This window comes from Paramormyrops kingsleyae, chromosome 25 (assembly GCF_048594095.1).
Source record: "Paramormyrops kingsleyae isolate MSU_618 chromosome 25, PKINGS_0.4, whole genome shotgun sequence".
NCBI classification, from domain to species: Eukaryota; Metazoa; Chordata; class Actinopteri; order Osteoglossiformes; family Mormyridae; genus Paramormyrops; species Paramormyrops kingsleyae.
This window is the reverse complement of record NC_132821.1, coordinates 25,427,001-25,447,392: the sequence shown is the minus strand read 5'-3', so window position 1 is coordinate 25,447,392 and position 20,392 is coordinate 25,427,001. Positions and strand designations below refer to the sequence as shown.

At 46.7% G+C, this 20,392-nt stretch overlaps 2 protein-coding genes across 9 annotated transcripts in view; both read right to left on the bottom strand.

The window, feature by feature from the left end:
• Positions 1–2,035: 2,035 nt before the first annotated feature.
• Positions 2,036–12,266, bottom strand: mnd1 (meiotic nuclear divisions 1 homolog (S. cerevisiae)). 2 transcript variants are annotated; one of them, XM_023799274.2, is made up of 8 exons: positions 12,120–12,266; positions 11,821–11,886; positions 10,684–10,741; positions 9,363–9,511; positions 8,582–8,656; positions 8,192–8,306; positions 4,898–4,942; positions 2,036–2,726 (listed from the first exon to the last, which is right to left on the bottom strand). In XM_023799274.2, exons 1-8 carry the CDS (start codon positions 12,120–12,122, stop codon positions 2,620–2,622), a joined length of 618 nt encoding a protein of 205 aa, XP_023655042.1. In that variant the 5' UTR covers positions 12,123–12,266; the 3' UTR covers positions 2,036–2,619. The 2 variants fall into 2 exon arrangements, with proteins under 2 accessions (XP_023655042.1, XP_023655043.1); XM_023799275.2 differs by having other exon boundaries at positions 10,684–10,738.
• Positions 12,267–12,401: 135 nt separating this feature from the next.
• Positions 12,402–20,392, bottom strand: part of trim2a (tripartite motif containing 2a) — a 34,144-nt gene continuing 26,153 nt past the window's right edge. For all 7 annotated transcript variants that reach the window (XM_023799270.2, XM_023799268.2, XM_023799269.2 and 4 more), the window contains 7 exons: positions 19,376–20,099; positions 18,185–18,288; positions 17,205–17,372; positions 16,954–17,122; positions 15,287–15,357; positions 15,047–15,187; positions 12,402–14,563 (listed from right to left, as the gene is read on the bottom strand). In XM_023799270.2, the coding sequence (XP_023655038.1) occupies positions 14,411–14,563; positions 15,047–15,187; positions 15,287–15,357; positions 16,954–17,122; positions 17,205–17,372; positions 18,185–18,288; positions 19,376–20,099 (1,530 nt within the window). In that variant the 3' untranslated portion in view covers positions 12,402–14,410. The remainder of the gene's footprint in view (positions 14,564–15,046; positions 15,188–15,286; positions 15,358–16,953; positions 17,123–17,204; positions 17,373–18,184; positions 18,289–19,375; positions 20,100–20,392) is intronic.

Genomic DNA, 20,392 nt, shown 5'->3' with positions numbered 1-20,392 from the left:
CATGTTCGACCATTGATCTGTTTTATAGGGAATCAGACTCAAGGCTAATTTCCGAAATCTTAGCGCCTCTGCATGCATAAACCCCCATGCTAAATAAAAGAATATAAGGCGGAATCAGGCGATGATTTTATAGTTTTTCTATTTGGCATCACGAAAACAGATGCAAGCACCGTGCTTTAGGTGGAAATTAAGGGAAAAAAACCTAAAGAATGAGGTAATTAAGTGCAGACCCGCTACATCTACTGTGTGTAATGGGGGGCGGGAGCGGTCCCTGACTCTGCAGGGGAAGTTTGGCTCTGAATGCGGGTACTTTGCACACACAGGCCATGCCGTGACTTGTGAAGGCGAATATTGCCTAGCCAGATATCTAATTCAGTCACGGATCAGAGGTTGAAATCCAAAAAAAGGAAAGTTGGCCCGTACTATAGCGACGCCTTCGCAAGTCATTCACGCATCGCAAACAGGCAGCGTTTCTTTTTCTTCTTTGAATAAACGTTATTTGTCTAAATGCGATGCATGGCACTGAAGTTCAATGATCTGAACTGTACACTTCAGAACGACAAATGATGAAGACTGTAAGTTAGGAAATGTTCTGTTTTACTCGGCAAACAACTTAATTTTAACCTCATGAATCTGTCAGAGACAGAGAAACACAGCATGTTTTTAATAATCAGGCTGTACCGCAGTGCAGCCCCAGAAAATGGAGCCCACAGGCATGTCTCTTTCAGCTGTGCAAACTGACGCAAAACTCCTTGTAAACAATATTCAAAGCAATCAGAACAAAATCACCAGACTTTCTCTAATCACAAATTATGATGATTTTAACTTGACTTGCCAGATTTATGAACTACATTCATTACAGAAAATACCCCTTTTTTCTGAAGGCAGTCATCAATACACATTCGGTTGTCGCTAATAACTTAAAAGCACTGAACAAATTACAGAAAGGGCCTCAGTTTTTATTTTTCTGCCGATTTTCTGACCGAGTGTATCCCAACTTTGTTCTGCTAGGAATAAAGCTTCAGGTTAATACCCACAACCCTAACTCTGATAAGCAAGAAGATGCTTTCTGTACCATAATTACTGCATTTTTGCATGATCAGGCACCGATGCGTGAATCTCACTGGGTTGGTAAGTGAAACTGGAGTTTCAGTCCCAGCAAAGTGATTTATACGAAGCACTGTCAGATATCTTTGGGCCCTAGTGCCATCTCTGTGGCACAGATCGATCGATTGTTTCATTTAGTCTCCTTCACATCCTCCCCGTGTCATTAAAGGGTCCAAAAATGCACTTTCGGCGTCTCCAGTTTCTTGGGACAGTCTTTATAGTGTTAAAACCATCCCTCACTGTTTTTCTCTTTTCATATTGTGCAGCAGAGAATCAAACACACGACAGAAATGAACTTCGCCATTACATCCTCTTATACATAAACATACCAGTTTGAGTTTCTCTTTTACTGCAACTGTTACTAATATCGAAAGTCACCAGACAACTATGACCTTGATGTCTGCTTCTACACACACTGGGTCTCATTCGTTTAGCTGCGAACCAGAAAATTAGGACATGCAAGATGCACCGAGAAACTCAGCATACCCTGTAAGCCCCTCCCACCAGCACATTCATATATTTTCTTTCATCTCACATGTATCATAATGCTCTTATGTGAAGAGAAAGCTAGTGTAATATATTATGCAGAAAGCTGGGCCTTCCTCCAGCTAGCCGGCAATCCGAGGCATATGAAATCAGTTAAGATGTTTCTCCAGGAAACCCTTTATTAAGTAGCGAGGTTCTGTTCTCATCACTGCAGTTTATTAACCTTGAGCTACAGCCAGTTCCTCTCCGTCAATGGCCTAAATAAGGATGGTGGTCTACACGCCACTCACCTCCGTACGTCACTCCTCCAGAAGTTCTGGGTTCTTTTTTTTTGGTCAATGCTATTGGTATGTTTTCAAGAACCGATTTACTTCCTTTTTAGGATTATGGGAACTGCTTGACATTTTCTGTAACAAATATCCTCATTCCACAAACCAAGAAGCTCAATTAACATATTTTATGCGGACCCAAAATGAAATATAAACATATGTACACTCCACATTTTAACTGTAAAGTCCAAGCACAATACACACGTACGAATCTTTTAACAAACTGGATGAAAATGCTAATTAGCTCGTGTTAGATAAGTGGTATATTAGGCTCACATAATGTCTGTTGGGGTGTCTTCAGTTCCGGGATGCGTTTCATTGCCATCCCTCAGCATAAGGTCTCAGCTTTCGTGAAGCAGGTGCCTTGAAAGTCAGCCCACACACATGTGTGTGCGTCGGAGAATGTGTGTATCATAGCACCCCGGGGAGTCAAAGGTTAACACACCAAGATATCTAGTTACACAATCTGAATTTTCATCTGTCTGATCACACTACTGTAGGCTGCAGCAGTACAAAAACATCTTTTAATCACAAAAACAACTTGAAAAATCAAGGGAAGTTGAGCTTTGCTCAGTGCATTAAGCAAATCCGCAACAAAACTGGCTTATCGTTCTTTAAACGGCCGTCGTATTCATAGTCCACCGACATCTCCACGCGTTGACGTTCGCAGCTGCCGTCGGTGAATGGGAAGATCACGTCAGTCCAAGTAGTCGAACTCCTCTGGTATTCCAAAGGCCTTATCCAAGCGACCGTCTTCAAATCCAAACTTCCTCTTGGCCCAAGACTTGATGGCAAAAACATTATCTACAAACGCAAAGGAACAATCACTGAGACACTGAATTCTGTGCTTGAACAGAAGTTGGTATTACAGACCAGATTAAAGCAGACCTATAAAACGATTTTAAAATTTACAATTTTTTTATTGCTCCAAGTAAAAGACAAGCTAGACAAATTAGGGACTTTACTTTTACTTATTTAACAATATGATGCACAAGGGAAGAAAGTTTGGGGTCAAAGAGCTCGGTTAGGCAGCAATCTCATAGCAATTGGAGTTAAAGGGTCCTTGCTCAAGACTACAACAGTGACACAAATACCCCGAGAGCCACAGGTCTCAAATCCGCGTCTATCTGGACACAGCACTCACAACCCACTAAGCCAGGGCTCTTCAAATCTGGACCTCGATTCCAAATCCAGGCCTTGTTTTCAGTTCTCCCAGGTAGTTGGTGTAATAATTACTGATTCTGATTGGTCAGAGGCTTCACAAGTGGCTCACAGGTAAAGGGAGGCTGGAAAACCAGCAGGGCTCGGACCTCGAGGACCGTGATTTGAGTAATAGGGCACTAAGCAAAACACCGCCTCCGCCCCCCAACGAAGATGAAGGGATCATTTCCTTTTGTCGTTATATACTAATTAAACCGATCAAGTTAAACTAAGTCTCGCTTTTGCTAGTTTGTAAATACAACGCTGCATGTCAAAATCGCGAGACGGCTGAGCGTGAGCGGTTTAGGATCTAAAAAAATGCTAAGGGTGTCCTTAGACACACTTCTGCGCACGATACCAGCAGCACAGAATATCTGTATTCAATTCAGGGTGAGGAACAAATAGACAGCAGTCCCACCGGACTGAAGCGCATGGATAATCCAGAGCCGAATGCTGCAACTCAACAGGTTTGCGGCAACGCAACGGCGCTCCCGTTCCTTACCGTCAGCTATCAGCTAAACCCCCCTCCCCCTACGGTCACGAGAACCGTCATGGGAAGGTGCCCTCGGGCCAACGCATACGTGTCTTATGCAAAGGGGCGCCCGAGACTGCCTAAGGCTTCAGAATCCTCCGATACTCCACCCTTGTCCCTTTTACTCACCCATAATGACATAAATCCTTCAAAAGCGGCACGTTAAACACATATTGGAGGAGACTGCCATTCTGAGCTCTAAAAAGGGACATTTCCCTTCTCCACACTCATAAAGTGACTCGTGGGTTTCCGTCAGCTGGGTGACACGGCGGTACGGGCGGCAAAATGCCTCAGCCGACGTACGAGATCCAATTCAAGCCCCGTGAGAAATTAAGCATCTTTGAAATGGGCTCCTCGCACATTTGGCCTTTCCCTGCCCCCTGGGGCAGGGGCTGGAGGGGGGGGGGGGGAGGGAGTGAAATTGTTTAATGTCAGTGCAGCGGAGCATTTGGGTGAACTCCAGGGCTGTAATTGCAGTCATAAGCAGGATGTTGACAAGCCGGGTTAACGAGAGCAGGTCTGTAAGACAGCCTCATTATGGTGGCACATGATGACAGCTTCAGATAAGAGAGGCGCTATGCTAATTGAAAGGTCAGCTATAACTGTGGTTAACACAGTGCCATGTGCAACATGCCCCCCCTTCATTTTTATGCTTTTATATATTCTATATATATATATATATATAGCACATATAAATAAAAATTTACACTGTAATGTACATCACCCATCAAAAGTTTTTACACACCACAGGTTTTTACCACTTTTCCATCTATTTCATAAACTGCAGATTTTTTTTATTCCGGTTAAGCGTTGGAAAGCTGAGTGAACAACTATAAATGAAAATATAAGTCAAATAAACCAAGTTTCCTTTATAACATGGAAAGAGTATGTAACAGCGCATGTCTGACATCCTATTAACTGGTTGTGTGATGATAGTGTAGTCAAATTCTAGGCTGTCCTGTATCTTTAGATGCACGAGTTAACTGAGAAACAGGGCAGTATTTGATGTCCCCTGTAGAAAGAATGATTTGAATTTTCTCTACTGTTGTAACTGCTACAGGAGTTTACTCTGATGAATCAAAGGTAGAAACTTTTGACAGGTAGCGTATATGCACATATACTGTATGCTGTATGTATTAGATTATGATATGATTATTATTTCGTAGGACCAAATACAGCAGACATGAACACTTTAAAGGGGTGCTGTTTATTCTAAAACCAGCTGAAATCTTTAGAGACTCACCTGTCCATCTGCCAGCTGCCTCCTTGGCGGTAATGTTGTTTCTGCCTGTAATGGAGAATAAAAAAGGGTGAGGAGTCACGGTGTAGAGCAGATCGTGTGTCACACCACGCCGAATAGCGACAGTCTCCAATACTTAAATTTTAGCGAAAGTGAATCGGTTTAATCTGTAACGGCAGCGGGCAACCAGCGAGACCCACCAGCTCCCTATTTCACATCACGACCCGATTGACGGCAAGCCTCCACCACCACAGCTCACTGGGCACGGTGGCCTCGCACTTGTGGTTGTGGGTTCGATTCCCACCTCTGCAGTATCTAGCGAAAACCCACACAAGCACAGTTTCCAGTCCAAAAACATGCGGTTTGATGAAATGGGGTCTCTGAATTCCCCATAGTGACTGAGTGCGCGTGCTCCCCTGCCTAATGACCTGTGCATAATGGGATAGGCTCCAGGCCCAGTGTGACCCTGCAGTGGATAAGCTATCATGGATGGATGGATAGATGAACTTATTGAGTAGCAGCACCCAAGGATGACTGTTAACTAAGACCTTGGCCAACCATCATCCTTAGCCCACTGTTGGCCAACCATCATCCTTAGCCCACTGTTGGCCAACCATCATCCTTAGCCCACTGTTGGCCAAGCATCATCCTTAACCCATTGGTGGCCAACCATCATCCTTAGCCCATTGTTGGCCAACCATCATCCTTAGCCCATTGTTGGCCAACCATCATCCTTAGCCCATTGTTGGCCAACCATCATCCTTAGCCCATTGTTGGCCAACGCTAACGCAAACTCCATTCTTACAAGCCACGTTCAAGATGGTAATTTCAAGAATCCTTGCTGGATTGAGTCCAACTTACAATCCACTATTTCTAATAATTCATATTGTTTTATGTTACGCTTTACAAAAAATCGCTCTGGGGGAAGGCAGATTACATAGTGTAGACAGTTACTAACTAATTAGGAGAAATTCGCTGGGTGAACAGGCTGAAATGAAAGCCAGCAGGCAGGAGGTCCTACAGGAATCTGACTGGGGGCGAGCAGCGTCAGATGAGCAGGAGAGACAGTCTGCATCCTATGTATTAGGGGCGACTGTGCAGTACAACATCTGGAACCCCTGTCCCAAAAGGGATCCCGGCCCCTCACGACATCAGTCTGGGGGGGGGGGGGGCGCAATCCTTCACTCCCACCCGCAGGATGCACAGTTGCCTGCAGCCACGCCTAAGAAAGACTGTTTGTTTCAATAGCATCTCGCCAAAATGAAATCAAGCCAACTGCAAGAGTTCAGGGCAAACGGCAGTTACCATGGGAACACAACGGTCCACTTCACAGGTTGCGTAGGGGATGTTGGGCCTGCCGGTGAAAGCTGGCCATGTTTAAACTCAATTACTGATGGCGGTGGATCTTTGCGGGGGGGGGGTGGGGTGAGAGAGTAGGAATATAGTAAACGACAAAGGAGCGACCCAACTAGGCGACATCACAAAGGTAGATATCGCCGGATCCGATTTCGTTGGCGACTAGGAATAGCACATTCAGAGGCCCTCTGGCTCTGAAGGTTTACAGAGCAACCTTGACATGGGTAACTCTCACCCGCAGCCTAGGGACAAGTCCAGGCAAGCAGGGACATAAGTCAATAACAATGCAGAGCTAACCAGAGCCACAAAAACATTCACTCCACAAGACGGCCCTCCAATCGCCAGCCACCTCAAAGGGGCGTGTCCCGTATCTGACAGCTCTACCCAAATACTGTCATCTTGACTGATTGGTAAGCGTCACGTTGCTAGGGGGAGGGGCTTCACCTACAAGCCACGCCCCCCCCTTATACACATATCCCTGCCCCTTAAATATCACTGAACACTCCCTCAACACTGCGCCACTCCCCACAGCATGAGGCATCCAGTGATCGGACTGGTATCAAGAGACATTTTTTTCAAAACAGAGTTACATAAAAAGGCCCTCACACCTACACACATAAAAAATGCCTCAAAGCCTTATTTAACAACAGACGTTGTGCAAATTATTCAACAACTTCTTCCAGAGTTTTAAAAAGGGGGGGGGGGTCGTCATTGAGCAGTCTGCCGTGTGACTTCAAGTGTGACGAAGTGAAGACGCAAAGTATTCCCTGTCCCCTCCACCTCCAAAAACAGACCGGAAACCCCCTAATACAGTGTTTCCTAACGCAGTTCATGGGGACCCTCAGATATCAAAAACACTGACCGGCTGTTGGTCCCCGAGGACCGAATTGGGAAACACTATTTTAAAGAAACCATAAGAAGTACATTACAATGTACAGGGCTGACACTGGCCTGGAGGCAAGGACTCCCCCCCCTTCCCCAAAGAAAAACCAGGCATCTGCTGTGCCAGATAATGGGGGGAGAGGGTGGGGGGGGGGCAATGACGACACGCTAAAAACGTCCCAAACCTGAGAGCGTCTGCCCATTATCACAGTGGAGGTGGAGCCAGCGGTCCGATTTTACGTGCTAAGTCCAGACGGATCCACACTCCTCACGCCGTGAAAGTCAAGAGTGGAGGGGGACCCACTGCCCGGTTCAGGAATGGTAGTAGGGGGGGGGGGGGGGGGGCTTGGGCATATCTGACACATGATCTCAGAGGAATAACAACACTCAGAATGCCAGCATAGCGGGAGGCCCGAGTAGCGGGGGGTGGCTAAATTTAGCATCCCCGTTTCCGTGCCGTTCTATATATGCCCGGCAGGAGGTCTGGGGGAAGGGAGGGGACACGTCAATTTAAGGCCCGATTTAAGTACCAAACATTGCCTGGACCATAATCACCCACGGCAGACGGGCACTCTGCCAGTCCTCCATACGATTAGCCGGGCTCCCACTGTCCACCGTGCGCCGACTTGGCGAACAGCTAAGCTGGCAGCAACAGCGGCACCGCGAACATATGCAAGCGCCCAGGTATCCAGGAGAGGCAGGCCTGAACTTCAGCTGCAGCCAACCCGATTACACCCCCTCCCAAGCACGAGGCGGCCCTGGAATCTGACAAGGAACCCGATAAGGCTCTGTGGTTTAAATCATCACGCTAATCGCTAATGTGACTCAAAGGCCGGGGCCTCTACATAGACGTGTCACATGACCTGTGAAAGTCACATGACCCGCCGGATTAACACTCTCAGAGTGTTAGATTATAACCGAATCACATCGGCAAGAACCTCCACAGAATCGAACATGCATCAGCCTGAGCCATTAAGGAACGGAATGTCTTTATTTGTACTATGTATGCCGGGGTACGTGGAATCTGTGCGGGAGCCGTCTGAGGGGTGCTGTACTCACGGATCTCCTGGACCACTTCCGGGTCGCACTCCCGGTACGTCTCCAGCTCGGCGTGCAAACGCCCCCGCTGCTCCCTTAGAGAATGCAGCTCCCTCGTTAGGCTGGAACGCTCCTCCTGCAGGAGGCCACAGGCGTGGGACTCAGCACCTCCCCGCTCCCCCCGGTTCTGGCCCTCAGTGGCCACAGGGCCCGGTTCCCGTCTCATCTCCGCTCCCACAATGGACGGCACATTTTATTGCCCCTAATTACCCCCCCCCCCCCATTCCCTCACCCTGTACCATGCTCCTTCTTAACATTTCATAAAAGTAATTTAATGCCTTGTTAATTCACAGTGCAGGTACTGTACATTAAAGGCAGAAAATAGAGGAATATGTCCGATTAATGACTCACTGTGTCTTGACGGCCCACTCTGGCTTTCTCAATGGCTTGTTCCAGAACAATCTTCCGCTGCTTCCCTTCTGAGAGCTGGAAGCATTGACACCTTCGACACATTGCACTTATATTGCATGCACACACACACACACACACAATCTGCAGGTTTTATTCTGCATTACCATCTAGCCATAGCGTGTCAACGCCAAATGTCACAGGATTCCGACGGGATGCCAGCCTATCTGTGTAATGTGCCTGCATGCATCTGTCAGGGTTGTGGGGGGGGGGGGGGGATGCAAACAGCGAGTGGACGCAAGTCTGAACCTGCCCTGCCTATGGGCCACAGCGATCGGTGGGTCGTGAGGAAAGGCAGGCCTTCCGGGGCACGTCGTCCAAAGGCCTGATTTGTATCTGGAGAAGTGAGTCCTGTGACGCTCACACTCTTCTCTGGGTGACATTTTCGCCATTGTACAGATTCCAGAAGGGTGAAAAATGACATAAATAAAAGCCTATTTATAACCGGGGGGGGGGAAAAATTACACATCCACCTGGACAATCAATGTTTATACCCCATTTTTTAATCTGTCCAGCAAAACAGCGAGATGCATTTGGGGGAGCGGTTGTTTTTCTCTGCTTCGTCTTTGCGCATCTGCCGCATGCTTCACACATGACGCTATATCTGCAGATGCATGAAAGTGTAACTTGATCACCTATCCGATCGCCCCTCCCCCCTGGGTGAGCTTGCCACAATAGACGCACCTGCACCTCAGTTCTCGAACCCCCCACCACGGTGAGATACCTGCTTCTCCAGCTCCTCCAGCCTGCGTTTGCGGGTGTGCGCGGCCTTACTGGGGAAGGCCCAGTAATAGTTGGAGGTGCCCACTCTCTCCGAGTCCACCAGGTTGTCATTGACCAGGCTCTGAAGGACCTCCTTCACAGACATGGGTGCTGGGGGAGGGAGGAACCACAGATCTGTGCCCAGAACATCTCACGGGACAGGGGAGGTACCCGGACCTAAGGGACTTCCTGTTTTCAGAACCGGAAAACCACTGAAACTTCCTGGTAGGTCATTCTAAATTAATCAAAAGTGCACAAAAAAAAAAATCCGCTTTCACCCAGTCTCAATGAAGCAAAAGGGGACAAAATGTGTGCAATTGTGCTATTTTGCAAGCCCACACTACCTCAGGCTACTGTCAGTGTGACACGGTGTAATCATAGGGAGGTGCACCATCAAGAATGAATCCCTTCTCACTTCTGCGGCGTATATCAGCTCAAAGGAGAATGCCTGCCGGTGATTTTTTTTAACCCTTTAATGCCAAACTTGAGAAATGCTGAGAAACACAGACACTCCGTAAACCCAAACTCCGTGCTCCCCGTGAACCTGGCGACCCAGCACCCGACCGCGCTGAGGGAAACATCCTGTTAATTCCACTTTACGCTCTACTTTCTACTTATGTTCTATTTAGATTTTATATTTTTAAAAATGTAAGATTTTTAGTATTAATACACTCTGCTAGGCCGATGGCGAGTCAATGCAACGTAATTTCGTTCTGATGTGCACTAACCGGTGTATGTTCTGAATGACGATTAAGTAGCTATTCCATTCCAAGATGGCGCGTGAAGGCCAATGCGGCGGCCAAGACCCCAGAGGGTGAGCTTGCTTTCTGCTGCCTTGAGGATTACCCTCCATGTCCTGGTCTGGGGCCAGTTCCACAAAGCAGGGTTTCTTGCTTAGCTGGATAACTTGTTGGATTTAAGGTAGTCTGGGGTAAATATAAGTGAACAAAGATAAAGCCCATTTAGCCCAGACTACCTTAAATCTGACAACTTATCCGGCTAACCAAGAAATCCTGCTTCCTGAAACAGGCCCCTGGTCTGGACAGGGAGGCGGAGACGAGAACAGACAAGCCAATGGGCCAGATGAACAGGCTGCCCTTTTTACCTGAGAGCCCCAAGCAACGCAACGGAAGCTGAGATGCGTGGCTCAGCCACTGTCACGAAAACGCATCAGAAGGTCTACTGCATCATACCGAAAGGACCCGTCTGTCTTTCCCCTTCTGGGGGGGGACGCAGTGTCACACTCCAGACATTAAGTACAAGACTAATGAGACTACACTTACTGATTCCTTTGGTCTTTGGGGCAATCTTTTCAATGTCTTTGAGCTGGAAGACATCCTTCTACAAGAGAGTGAGGTCAAGCGAATTAATGAAATAACGGTTACACTGTACATTTAGGCATCCATGAGAACAAAAAGCTCTAGGAGGCCGAACAGGCTGTTATTTCATGACGCTATAGAAACCGGCACACTAAGCAAGCCGCGTACTGACAGCTGGATGACACCCACACAAAGGGAAAGAAAAACAAGCCTTCACTTTCTCCCTCTGTCTCTCTCTCTCTCTCACACACACACACACACACACACACACACACACACACTGCGCTTCACTGCAATGCGCAAAGACATGTTCAGATGGTAAGTCACACATAAATAATGCATCGCACGAGAAGCCAAGCTTTGCTCTAAGCAGTCACAATGTAACATTTCAAAAATGAGAGGCTCTTTTTCAAAGCTTTGGCAAATCCCCCACAGGGCAGACCCAAGGGGGCATACAGTCTGTTGCTCCTGAGCAGTCAGAGAGCACTCCCAGGACGGCAGCCAAGCAGGATCGAGCTGCCGAGCCAGAGTAATCGGTAGCTTCTGTATCCGGGGCGGGTTTTGAGAACTAATAGCGCGCTCTTTGGTAAAATGGCGCCCCCTTGTGTCTGCTTATACATTCCGCTATTAAAAAAAAAAACATTTTGAATTCATGCCGGTTAAAAATATGGAAAATTAAAATGGCAAAGAAACCGCCAAGATGTCTTGTTAAATTTAGCAACAAATATAGCAATTACGGTTCTTCCTCTAAACCCTCTATATATGTATGTAATTTACTGTCAGAGAAAAAAAAACCCTGGTTTTAATTAAACGCCAAACCTAACATTAAGGGATCATCAGGTCCCATGCACTACTACTAATAGGCAAAACATATCCTGAGAAAGAAAAGAAGGTTGACAGGTATTTGATGAGTTTGCTTAAGTACCGAAATGTCCTTCGTTATATAGCTTACGTTACTTTTCCACCAGAAAACGTTAAGTGGGCTTATGTGCTTTGCTCAGAACTGCCATTTATACTTCCTGCTTGAGCCCTTAGTGTTTCCCACAACCAATTCAAGTTAGGATCAATTCATGCAGCAGATCAAGGCCCCTAGGTGCTCACAGTCTCGAAGAAAATCTCCATCATCCGGCTCCGCTTCTCTTCCAGACTCAATCCCTTCTTCTTGGACTGTCAAAGAAACGCAAATATCCCGCAGAAGGCAGGTCAGTATCATTAAGCGCATATTAACAGCCATTTCACTCGTGTCTTGGAGAATCCGCCGCAGCCAGTGCTAACTCACTGCCTACTTTGAGAAATGCATTGATCTGTCCCTTAGATCGACGCAAGGACTAAGTCCTTCTGCTCGGACAGGCAGAACCTTGCCGCGTTCATTAAATAGTGCAAATAGAAATTTGTCTTACCATAATGCCTGTATATTAAACTTCCCACAAACAGGCGTTTTCCAAATCACCCCTTCCGCCAGACACGTTGATTTTTCCCGCGATCTAAAAGGCTGCGTAGCGGGCGGGGCTAACGTCGGAAGGGACTTCTATCGCCCCCTGGCGGACGACGGCGATGGCACGCAGACTGCGCAGTAATAAACATGTGACGATACAGCCATGTTTTAACGTGCAGTATTGAAATGTCGAAAGGCCACGCGATCCGTGATCAGCACAATCGATTAAAAACGAAGCAAAAGAAAGTGTTTTTTCCAAAGAATGCAATATTTTATTTATGTGCCGCACAGACAAGTAGCTAAATCGAAATGAAAGTAATGCTTAAATGGGCACAAGCAATGTTTTTATACACAGCAAGCATATTTGGGACAAGAAACACCACAACTCGGTTAGTTCTCAGTGCTTCCTGTGTCAGTACAAAAGCATTATGGAATACATACATTTAAAGACTGACTTTCCCCCCTTTGCATAAATAACAATGCTAGACATTTGGAAATATAAATGGGGAAAAAATGCACAAGTGATCCTGATGTTTGAGGGATAATATACAACAATTAAATAATCCCAAGCCTTTGTACAACATCCATTGCAAAATATTCCCTCTACAGAACAAAACTGCATTCAAAATTAATTCAAAACAAATCATCCCTGGGTAACTTTTTCAACTTTTTTGGCATTAGGGACATTAAACATGGAAAATGCATTGCTTTAATCATAATAAAAAATCAGTAATTCATTTGTAAATAAAGATGAATAAATTTTACATGAAAGAAAATCCCTTTTGAGACTGACATTTTCAAATAAGTAAACACAGTTGGTTTAGAGTTTCATGGATCGTTTAATGCCACGATTCACTCTCATCAATGCCTTGTGCTCTTTAATACTAATATTTGGACTAAGTGCCGTTCAGTCACTGAAATGTGGGTATTTTGTTAGGCAGGAAATTAACATGATACAAGTCAGCACGGACATCACCGAATCGCCCAGATCATTTTATAAAAGTCTCTTCAAGCTGACATGAAAAATAAAACCGATTTGCTCCAGTTTACATACAACTTGGATAATTTCACTACGACGGAATCACGCCACACAGTTCTACAATAGTTCTGCAAGGCTTACAGTACAAAAATCTGTATCCTGTGCAAATATATCGGCAAGCAGAAAAACATCAATGGCGCCTTGAATACCACAATACATGTTGAGCTGGTTTTGCAAGCAATGCCAAGAATCATTGATTGTGTTGTTAGAAATAAAATCCTACGACAAGCTGTAGAAAACAAATCTAACTAGACGTCAACGGCAAGCATGATAATCAGTTATTGTGTGCAGAGCGGCAAGTACTTTGAAAAATGTATACATCTAGCTTCACGGTAGACAGATGGGCAGTTACAGAGCAAGACACATTTCATGAAGCACACACACACACACACACACACACACCTTCCCATGGAAACTGAGGGAATGTTTCCTGACTGGACAAAACGTACGTCAATCCAAGTACAAGCAAAAACTACACCGAGGCATCCAACATCTTTAGTTCACAGATAAATACTTTTGTGGATATGAACATTTACGGAACCACCATTTCTCCTTCTTACTAAAGGAAGTAAGAGCATTTTACCAGAAACTGAAGTACGCAACTGAAACTTATTGCCTGATCTGCATAGTGTTTACATGTCATGCATGTGAATCATTAAGCAAAATGAATTTTAAATCCCTTACATCCATCCATATTCTAACTGTTTATCCCTGTCATGGTAATGGGGGGGGGGGGCAGCTAGAGCCCATCACAGGGGGCTCCCTCAATAGGATGGCAGTTTAATTCCAAAAATATACTTTTTTAGAAAACTAGTCATGAACAAAATATATTCCTCAAAAAGTGCCACACTTACCAACCATATCCATTTTCCTTACCCACAGTTTTCAAAAGGGTAACGCTACACCAAAGCTATCGCATCAAGTGCTTCATTTTCAGTTTCACGTAAAATGGTGTATTTTACATGGTCGGCTCAATAAATAAACTCAGGAAAAGGAACACTTAGATAATCATCGATAACAAGACATCATCTTTCTGCTCCATGGGGGGGGGAAAAAAGTCTGGGCAGCATTAGACTGCCTCAGCGCGGGAGTGACAGGGGGGTCAGAGGTGAAAGGTCATCAGCCAGCAGAGCTGGAGAGAGATGACGCGAATCCACGAGGACGACAGGGATCCATTGTGGCACGGTGACAGTGAGGCGTGACGGGTACGTCACGGGTCATTGAAGGTAGTGGTAAACTTTGAAGCAGTGGTTCCCGGAATCCGCGACTACAACATGGCCGTCTGAAGTGAGAGCCAGGCCCTGCGGGCCGTAAAGAGGATCCGCCGACGTGTTGATGTAGGACAGGAAGGACCCACTGCCATCAAAGACCTGCATCAGTGGACAAGGTCACGCATGAACAAGGAACTTCAATTCCAATCACAGTAAATCATTGTATTAATAAATGAGGGGCGACGTGTGGCTAACTATGCTAAGACACTGTGCCTGTGATCAGAAGGTCAGTGGTTCATATCCCATGGTTGGAAGGGTGATGTCACCATTGGGGCCTTAACACCCAAATGCACCGGGGACAGGCTGACTTCGCCTTCTCAGTTGCGCGTGGTTTGAACGAAAGCATACAATAAATAAATGTAATTTACAAATTTTTGCAGAGCTGTAGATGTTTTCTGCACCACTTGGGGCGGTTAGGACTGTCTGATCCTACTTTCTCCAGAAACGCATGTCACTTTGGATAAAAGTTCCTGCTAAATAAGTGAAATGTAACTGTAAATGCTGTAGTTATCCAAAATAAGGTCTCAAATGACTGGCAATATTACAGGCAACACGGGTAAAAATCAAGAGTATGGGGCACACCTGAATTCGGCTGTTGCCCCAATCTGCCACGATGATGTTGCCGTTGATGTCCACTGCTACACCGGTGGGGGCGTTGAACTGGCCGTTCCCCTCACCGTTGGACCCAAACTTCAGTAGAAACTCCCCCTCAGAGTTGAAAACCTGTGCGTGTCAATAAGACAGAAAATGCAATACAATTCTTATCAGATACACACACGGCTATCATTTACAGCAAATCAGTTTCTATAGAAATATCCTTACCTTCACAGAATGGTTATGGAAATCAGTGACAATTATTTCATTATTATTGTTGACGGCTGCAAAGTGAGGACCTACAAAAAAAGCAGGTTATAAATTTAAGTGAATTTGATGAAGACCTTTTTATTTTTGCAAGACCAAATGTGACCTAATATACACCCAGTGACAAAAAAAGTTAAGCACCCAGACTGGTGGAATCTGCACGTGGTGAAAGGTCCCCCCCCCCCCGGGCCTGGATACATGCGGTGATATGGGGTGGAAGGAAGTCATACAGCCGTTGTATCCTCTCCTGCAGCAAGTCGGCCCACAGCTGCTGTAACTGGCCCTCGAGATCCTGCAGATTGGCACTGGGTCTGAGTTGACATCCAAGCTGATCCCACATGTTCAACTGGGGAAAGACTGGGGGACCTGGCTGGCCACTGGAGGACCTCAACACGACGCAGGCAGTCCATAGACACACGTGCCATGCGTGGATGGGCATGGTCTTGTTGAAAAACCATACCTCTCCTGAGACAGCAACGTGGTAAGACATGCGGACACAAGATGTTACCGACATGGCGCTGTGCTGCCAGGGCCCTCCACATCACTACCAGAGATGACCTGAAGTCATACCCTATGGCTCCCCACGCCATGATGCCATGGGGTAACGGCGATGCGTCTCTCCACAAAATTGGTCTTCTCCCTTCGGTGCCGCCATACATGCACACGACAGTCATCCAGGGTAATGCAGAACCGAGATTCATCGCTGGACATGGTACGATGCCACTCGTCATCAGTCCATGCCTCCCGGTTACAGCACCACTCCAAACACAGCCGTTTCTGCACTGGTGCTAACAGCAGCCTACGCATGGGACGGTGAACCTGTAGTCCGGATGATGCCAGTCGTTGAGACACGGTGTGGGATGACACGGGGTGTTGTAGAGAGTCCAATACCTGTGTCTGGATGGCAGACGCAGGTGTCATGGGGTTCTGTAATGCTTGGTGGATATTGCGGCGATCCTCCCTTGGTATGGCCTGTGTCTTGTGCGACCGGAACCATCACGACGTGTGTGGGTGCCCTCACGTGCCCATTGGCTCCAACGTCGGCTGACTGTGACATCTGCATGCCCCACATGGCGGGCAATTGCACGATACGACCACCCAGCCTCATGCAAACCCACAACGCGACCCCATCAAACTCCGTCAAGTGCTGGTAATGCTGTCTAATGCGTCTACGAGGCATCCTCTGGTGACTAGACGTGCCAGCTCCTTGCAAATCAAATCATTTACATACCCATCGCTGGTCTGCACGTGCACCAAATTACATCGAAATCGGACCATTACTTCTGGGTGCTTAACGTTTTTTAAGTGTATATACAGCTCAACTGATTCTGCCAGTAAATGTACCCATTTCTTGTACTAAAGTCTGATCCCTTTTGTCAACACTTTTTATACTATATACTAGAGCACATTCATGACCTCTCAAATAGATCTCATTGTGCAGGAAACACATGCACATTCACGTATCAATGAAGAATGGTTAACCAGCGTTTACACTTCAAATGTGGAATGTGCAGGGCGCCACCTAGTGGAAGGTCATGGGGCAAGAGAATTGGGTTGAGTTGACCATGCTGCTCAAGCCTGGCATGCAGACCGAAATAAATGGGTTCACACATTACCAACAAGTGTACCTGCAAACTGCCTGTCTCCATTTCCACGGTTACCAAACTTGGTGACAATCTTGCCGTTGGGCTGGAAGATGAAGACACAGCAGGCCTTGTTGTCCACCACGATGATGTGCCCATTCCGGTCCACCGACACCCCTTTGGGTCCCATGAGCTTTCCCGAGCCGATCTTGGACTGTCGGTTAAAAGCGAAAAGTTGAAAAGGTTTCAATCACCGTGGCTCTACAACTGCATCACGCCACAGTGGACAAGCTTACCTTGAACTTCCCGTCGCCTGAGAAGATGCTGACCCATTTGTTGTCGTAGTCAGCGATGATGATGTCGCCATTGGGATGCACTGCCACACCGGTTGGCCGCTGCAGTTGCCCGGGAGACCGCCCTCTTACCCCAAACCGACTCCTAAACAGCCCTTCATTGGAGAATATCTGTCCATAGACAAAGAGAGGTCTTAATATGGTAAAATTCAATGACTGGAATCGTTATGGTCAACTCAATTGTTATTCTCAACAATCTTCAAGCTTACTTATTTGAATAATATAGCTTTTCCCACCATAGACATAGCTATACCTGAATAATAGGATTATTAGCATTCTGCCACACTTTGTTGTGAATTCTTTAACACATTCTGCTATATTCTGGTGCTGGCATTAGGCTCAAGTCTTCCCATAAAAGCACTACTGAGCTGCTCTGTTGTAGAGAGCCATCCTCCAAAAGTGACTTGGAGATAATTTGTGACATTTCCCCACACCCAGCCTCAGTCCTCTCATTCTAAATGGAACAAACGCACCAATTACACAATCTTACAGCAAGATCTGGACAAGCTGTAGTACAAGCCTTAAACTGGGAGCTCATCCGCCTCCTTCAAAGCAAAGACATTTTGATTAGATCTCGGAATACGTTTTACGTCAGGAAATCGCAGAACGCCAACGGCATTCCAGCATGATGTACTTCCCATCGGTCTGCTAGAACATCAGAGAGGACCACGCGAGACCTTGCAGCTAGTGACATCACAGTGGGGCCGTCCAGTAGACATCAGCAATGGAGCAAGCAGTGAGTTTGTAAGGATGAAAGACCATATACCAGATTGAAACCAAATGTGAATCTTAGCAAAGGTGATGCATTTTTATGCTTCACGTTGACATGGCTGACAAAGCTCTCATGGGAGAGAAGGTTTGGCTTGTAGACAAACATGCTCTCTGCTGTGGACTCGCCATCAGTACAGATATCATTCCCTTACCTGGATACACTGGTTGTTGCTGTCTGCTATTAATATCTTTCCGACCGAAGAGGCTGCCACACCCTGGACATTCGTGAACTCCCCCTTGTTCCTTCCCTTCGTACCTGAAAGGCAAACCGCAAGCACCACTGAACGAGAAAGTGGAGCGACAGTCCTTCCTGACATTTTCAGTCAATGAGTATTTAAAGGGACGTGCTTATTTAAAGGGACCAGTGTAAATGTTAGAGACTTGCCCGTCACACTCATCTACTCAAGGGATCAATGTTCCCCACTTAGATGTCCTATACCCAGTTAAAGCAGCGAATGCTCGCTGGTTGGCCAAGCCCGTCAGGTGACTAATATTTACCCATCTACCCATCCATTTTCTCAGACTGCTTACCCAGTTCAGTGTTACGGTGAACATGGAAGTATACAGTACAAGGCAAAGGACAAGCCAATCCTTCTCAGGATATGTACACACAAACACATGAACTACAGCCGGACACATTAATTCACTTAACCTCTGTGTTGGGCATTTCAGGTCCAGAAAGGAAAAATAAAAAATAAAATCCAGACCAAGATTTTGTTTCTACCAACAAGTTGAGTACTCTGTAACTGTGACTCTTTATACTCAAGTGGATGGTAGAAACAAAATCTGGATTTGTAGGCAGTGACATTTCAGGTCCAGAAGTTACAACACTGCTTAACCTAGGTGTCTTTGATGCAGTGAAAGAAATCCAGAAAACAAGGAAGAAACCAACATGAAACGAAGGAAGAACCAGGAAACCTCACATGGACAGAGTCAAGGTGAGCACTGGCCACCCAGCCCTGGAGTGCGAGGTCAACAGTACAATAATTAAACATGAACCTTCAGTAACAGGGGTTTGTCCTCCTTATAGGGACGACAGAGGGGTGATCTTTGTTTAACGATGGTTAGGAGATGTAGGATAACAGAAATACAGAAAGAAGTTCAGTCATTTAAAGGACTATTGAAATACATTCCAAGTAATGTTAAAATTGACTAATATTATAAATAAAAGATTTTAGGTGCATTTTCTCAACGACTGAGACAACACTGAACATTTTTGGTATTGGATGAGTTGGTAGACCAGTATTTCTCAAGCCAGTTGTAAAGGACTCCCCCCCCCATCAGCATCAGTTGGCACAACCTATCCATTGTATTCCGTGTGAAGCGGCACCTCCGAGACTCACCGATTCGGAATATCAGGTCGTCCTCGATAGGATTCTCCTTCCTCTTGCTGGTGCTGTACATGCTGTCTGGCCGTCTGATAGCCCTCTGCTTGACGTGGCTGCTTCCAGGAGACTTGAGCCGCTTCTTGTTGCTATTGGCGACAGGTGAGACGTCGGCAGACTTGGTCACCTTCACCTTGAAGGGGCTGCCCTTGATGTGCTGGTCGTAGAGACGCAGGGAGAGGGTGAAGTTGCCCTCTCTGGGTACTGTGTAGAGGTACTCATAAGTACCGTTCTTATTGTCCAGGATCTCCCCGTCCGCCACGCTTCCGTCGGGGGTGCAGATCTCGGCCGTCAAGATGGCGTTGCCCGTCTTGCACAGCTCCCCGTCCTTGTCCTTGGTGGTTATGGTGATGGAGGTGGAGTGACCCACAATGCACTGCCGCAGCCCCTCCCCCGAGGCCACCGTCTCGAAGGCGACAGCATTGGTGGTGACTATGGTGCCCAGGTTGTGGATGGACTTCTTGAGGCCCTCGGTCTCGATGAGGAAGTCTAGCTGGTCGTTCTCCTCGGGCTGCAGGGGGAACTGCAGGCTGGCCAGCTCGCCCAGACGCTCGCTCATCTGCTTCTTGACCAGCAACACCTCGGCCTCAGAGCCCTGGCTCAGCGCCTGCTCTGTGAAGTTGCAGCTGCTGTTGATGCTCTCCTGGCCCTCCAGCAGGGTGTCCAACTGGGCCTGCAGCACCTACAGCCAGAGGAGGAAAACCCAGCTTCAGAAAGTTCAAATCCAGACAAAAGATTTTGTTTTAACCAACTAGCTCAGTATAAAGAATTATCCACCTCTGCCTACAGCACGCAAATCAGAGACAGTCAATTATGACAGAATCGGCAGGACCTACAGCATGACGTATACAAGAAACCCTACTGTTCACATCCATGATCAATATGTCTACCCACCTTGTTCCAGGCCTGGAGAGAGATGGAGCGACTAGCTCCAACTGGGACATTGATTAGGAGGCGGTGCAGGGATACGACCCA

Coding starts and splice junctions, on each gene's coding strand:
- mnd1 (XM_023799274.2), bottom strand. Junction 4,943..8,191: donor GGAAGTGGTCCAGGAGATCC/GTGAGTACAGCA, acceptor TCTCCATTACAG/GCAGAAACAACATTACCGCC. Junction 2,727..4,897: donor GGCAGCTGGCAGATGGACAG/GTGAGTCTCTAA, acceptor TTGCGTTTGTAG/ATAATGTTTTTGCCATCAAG.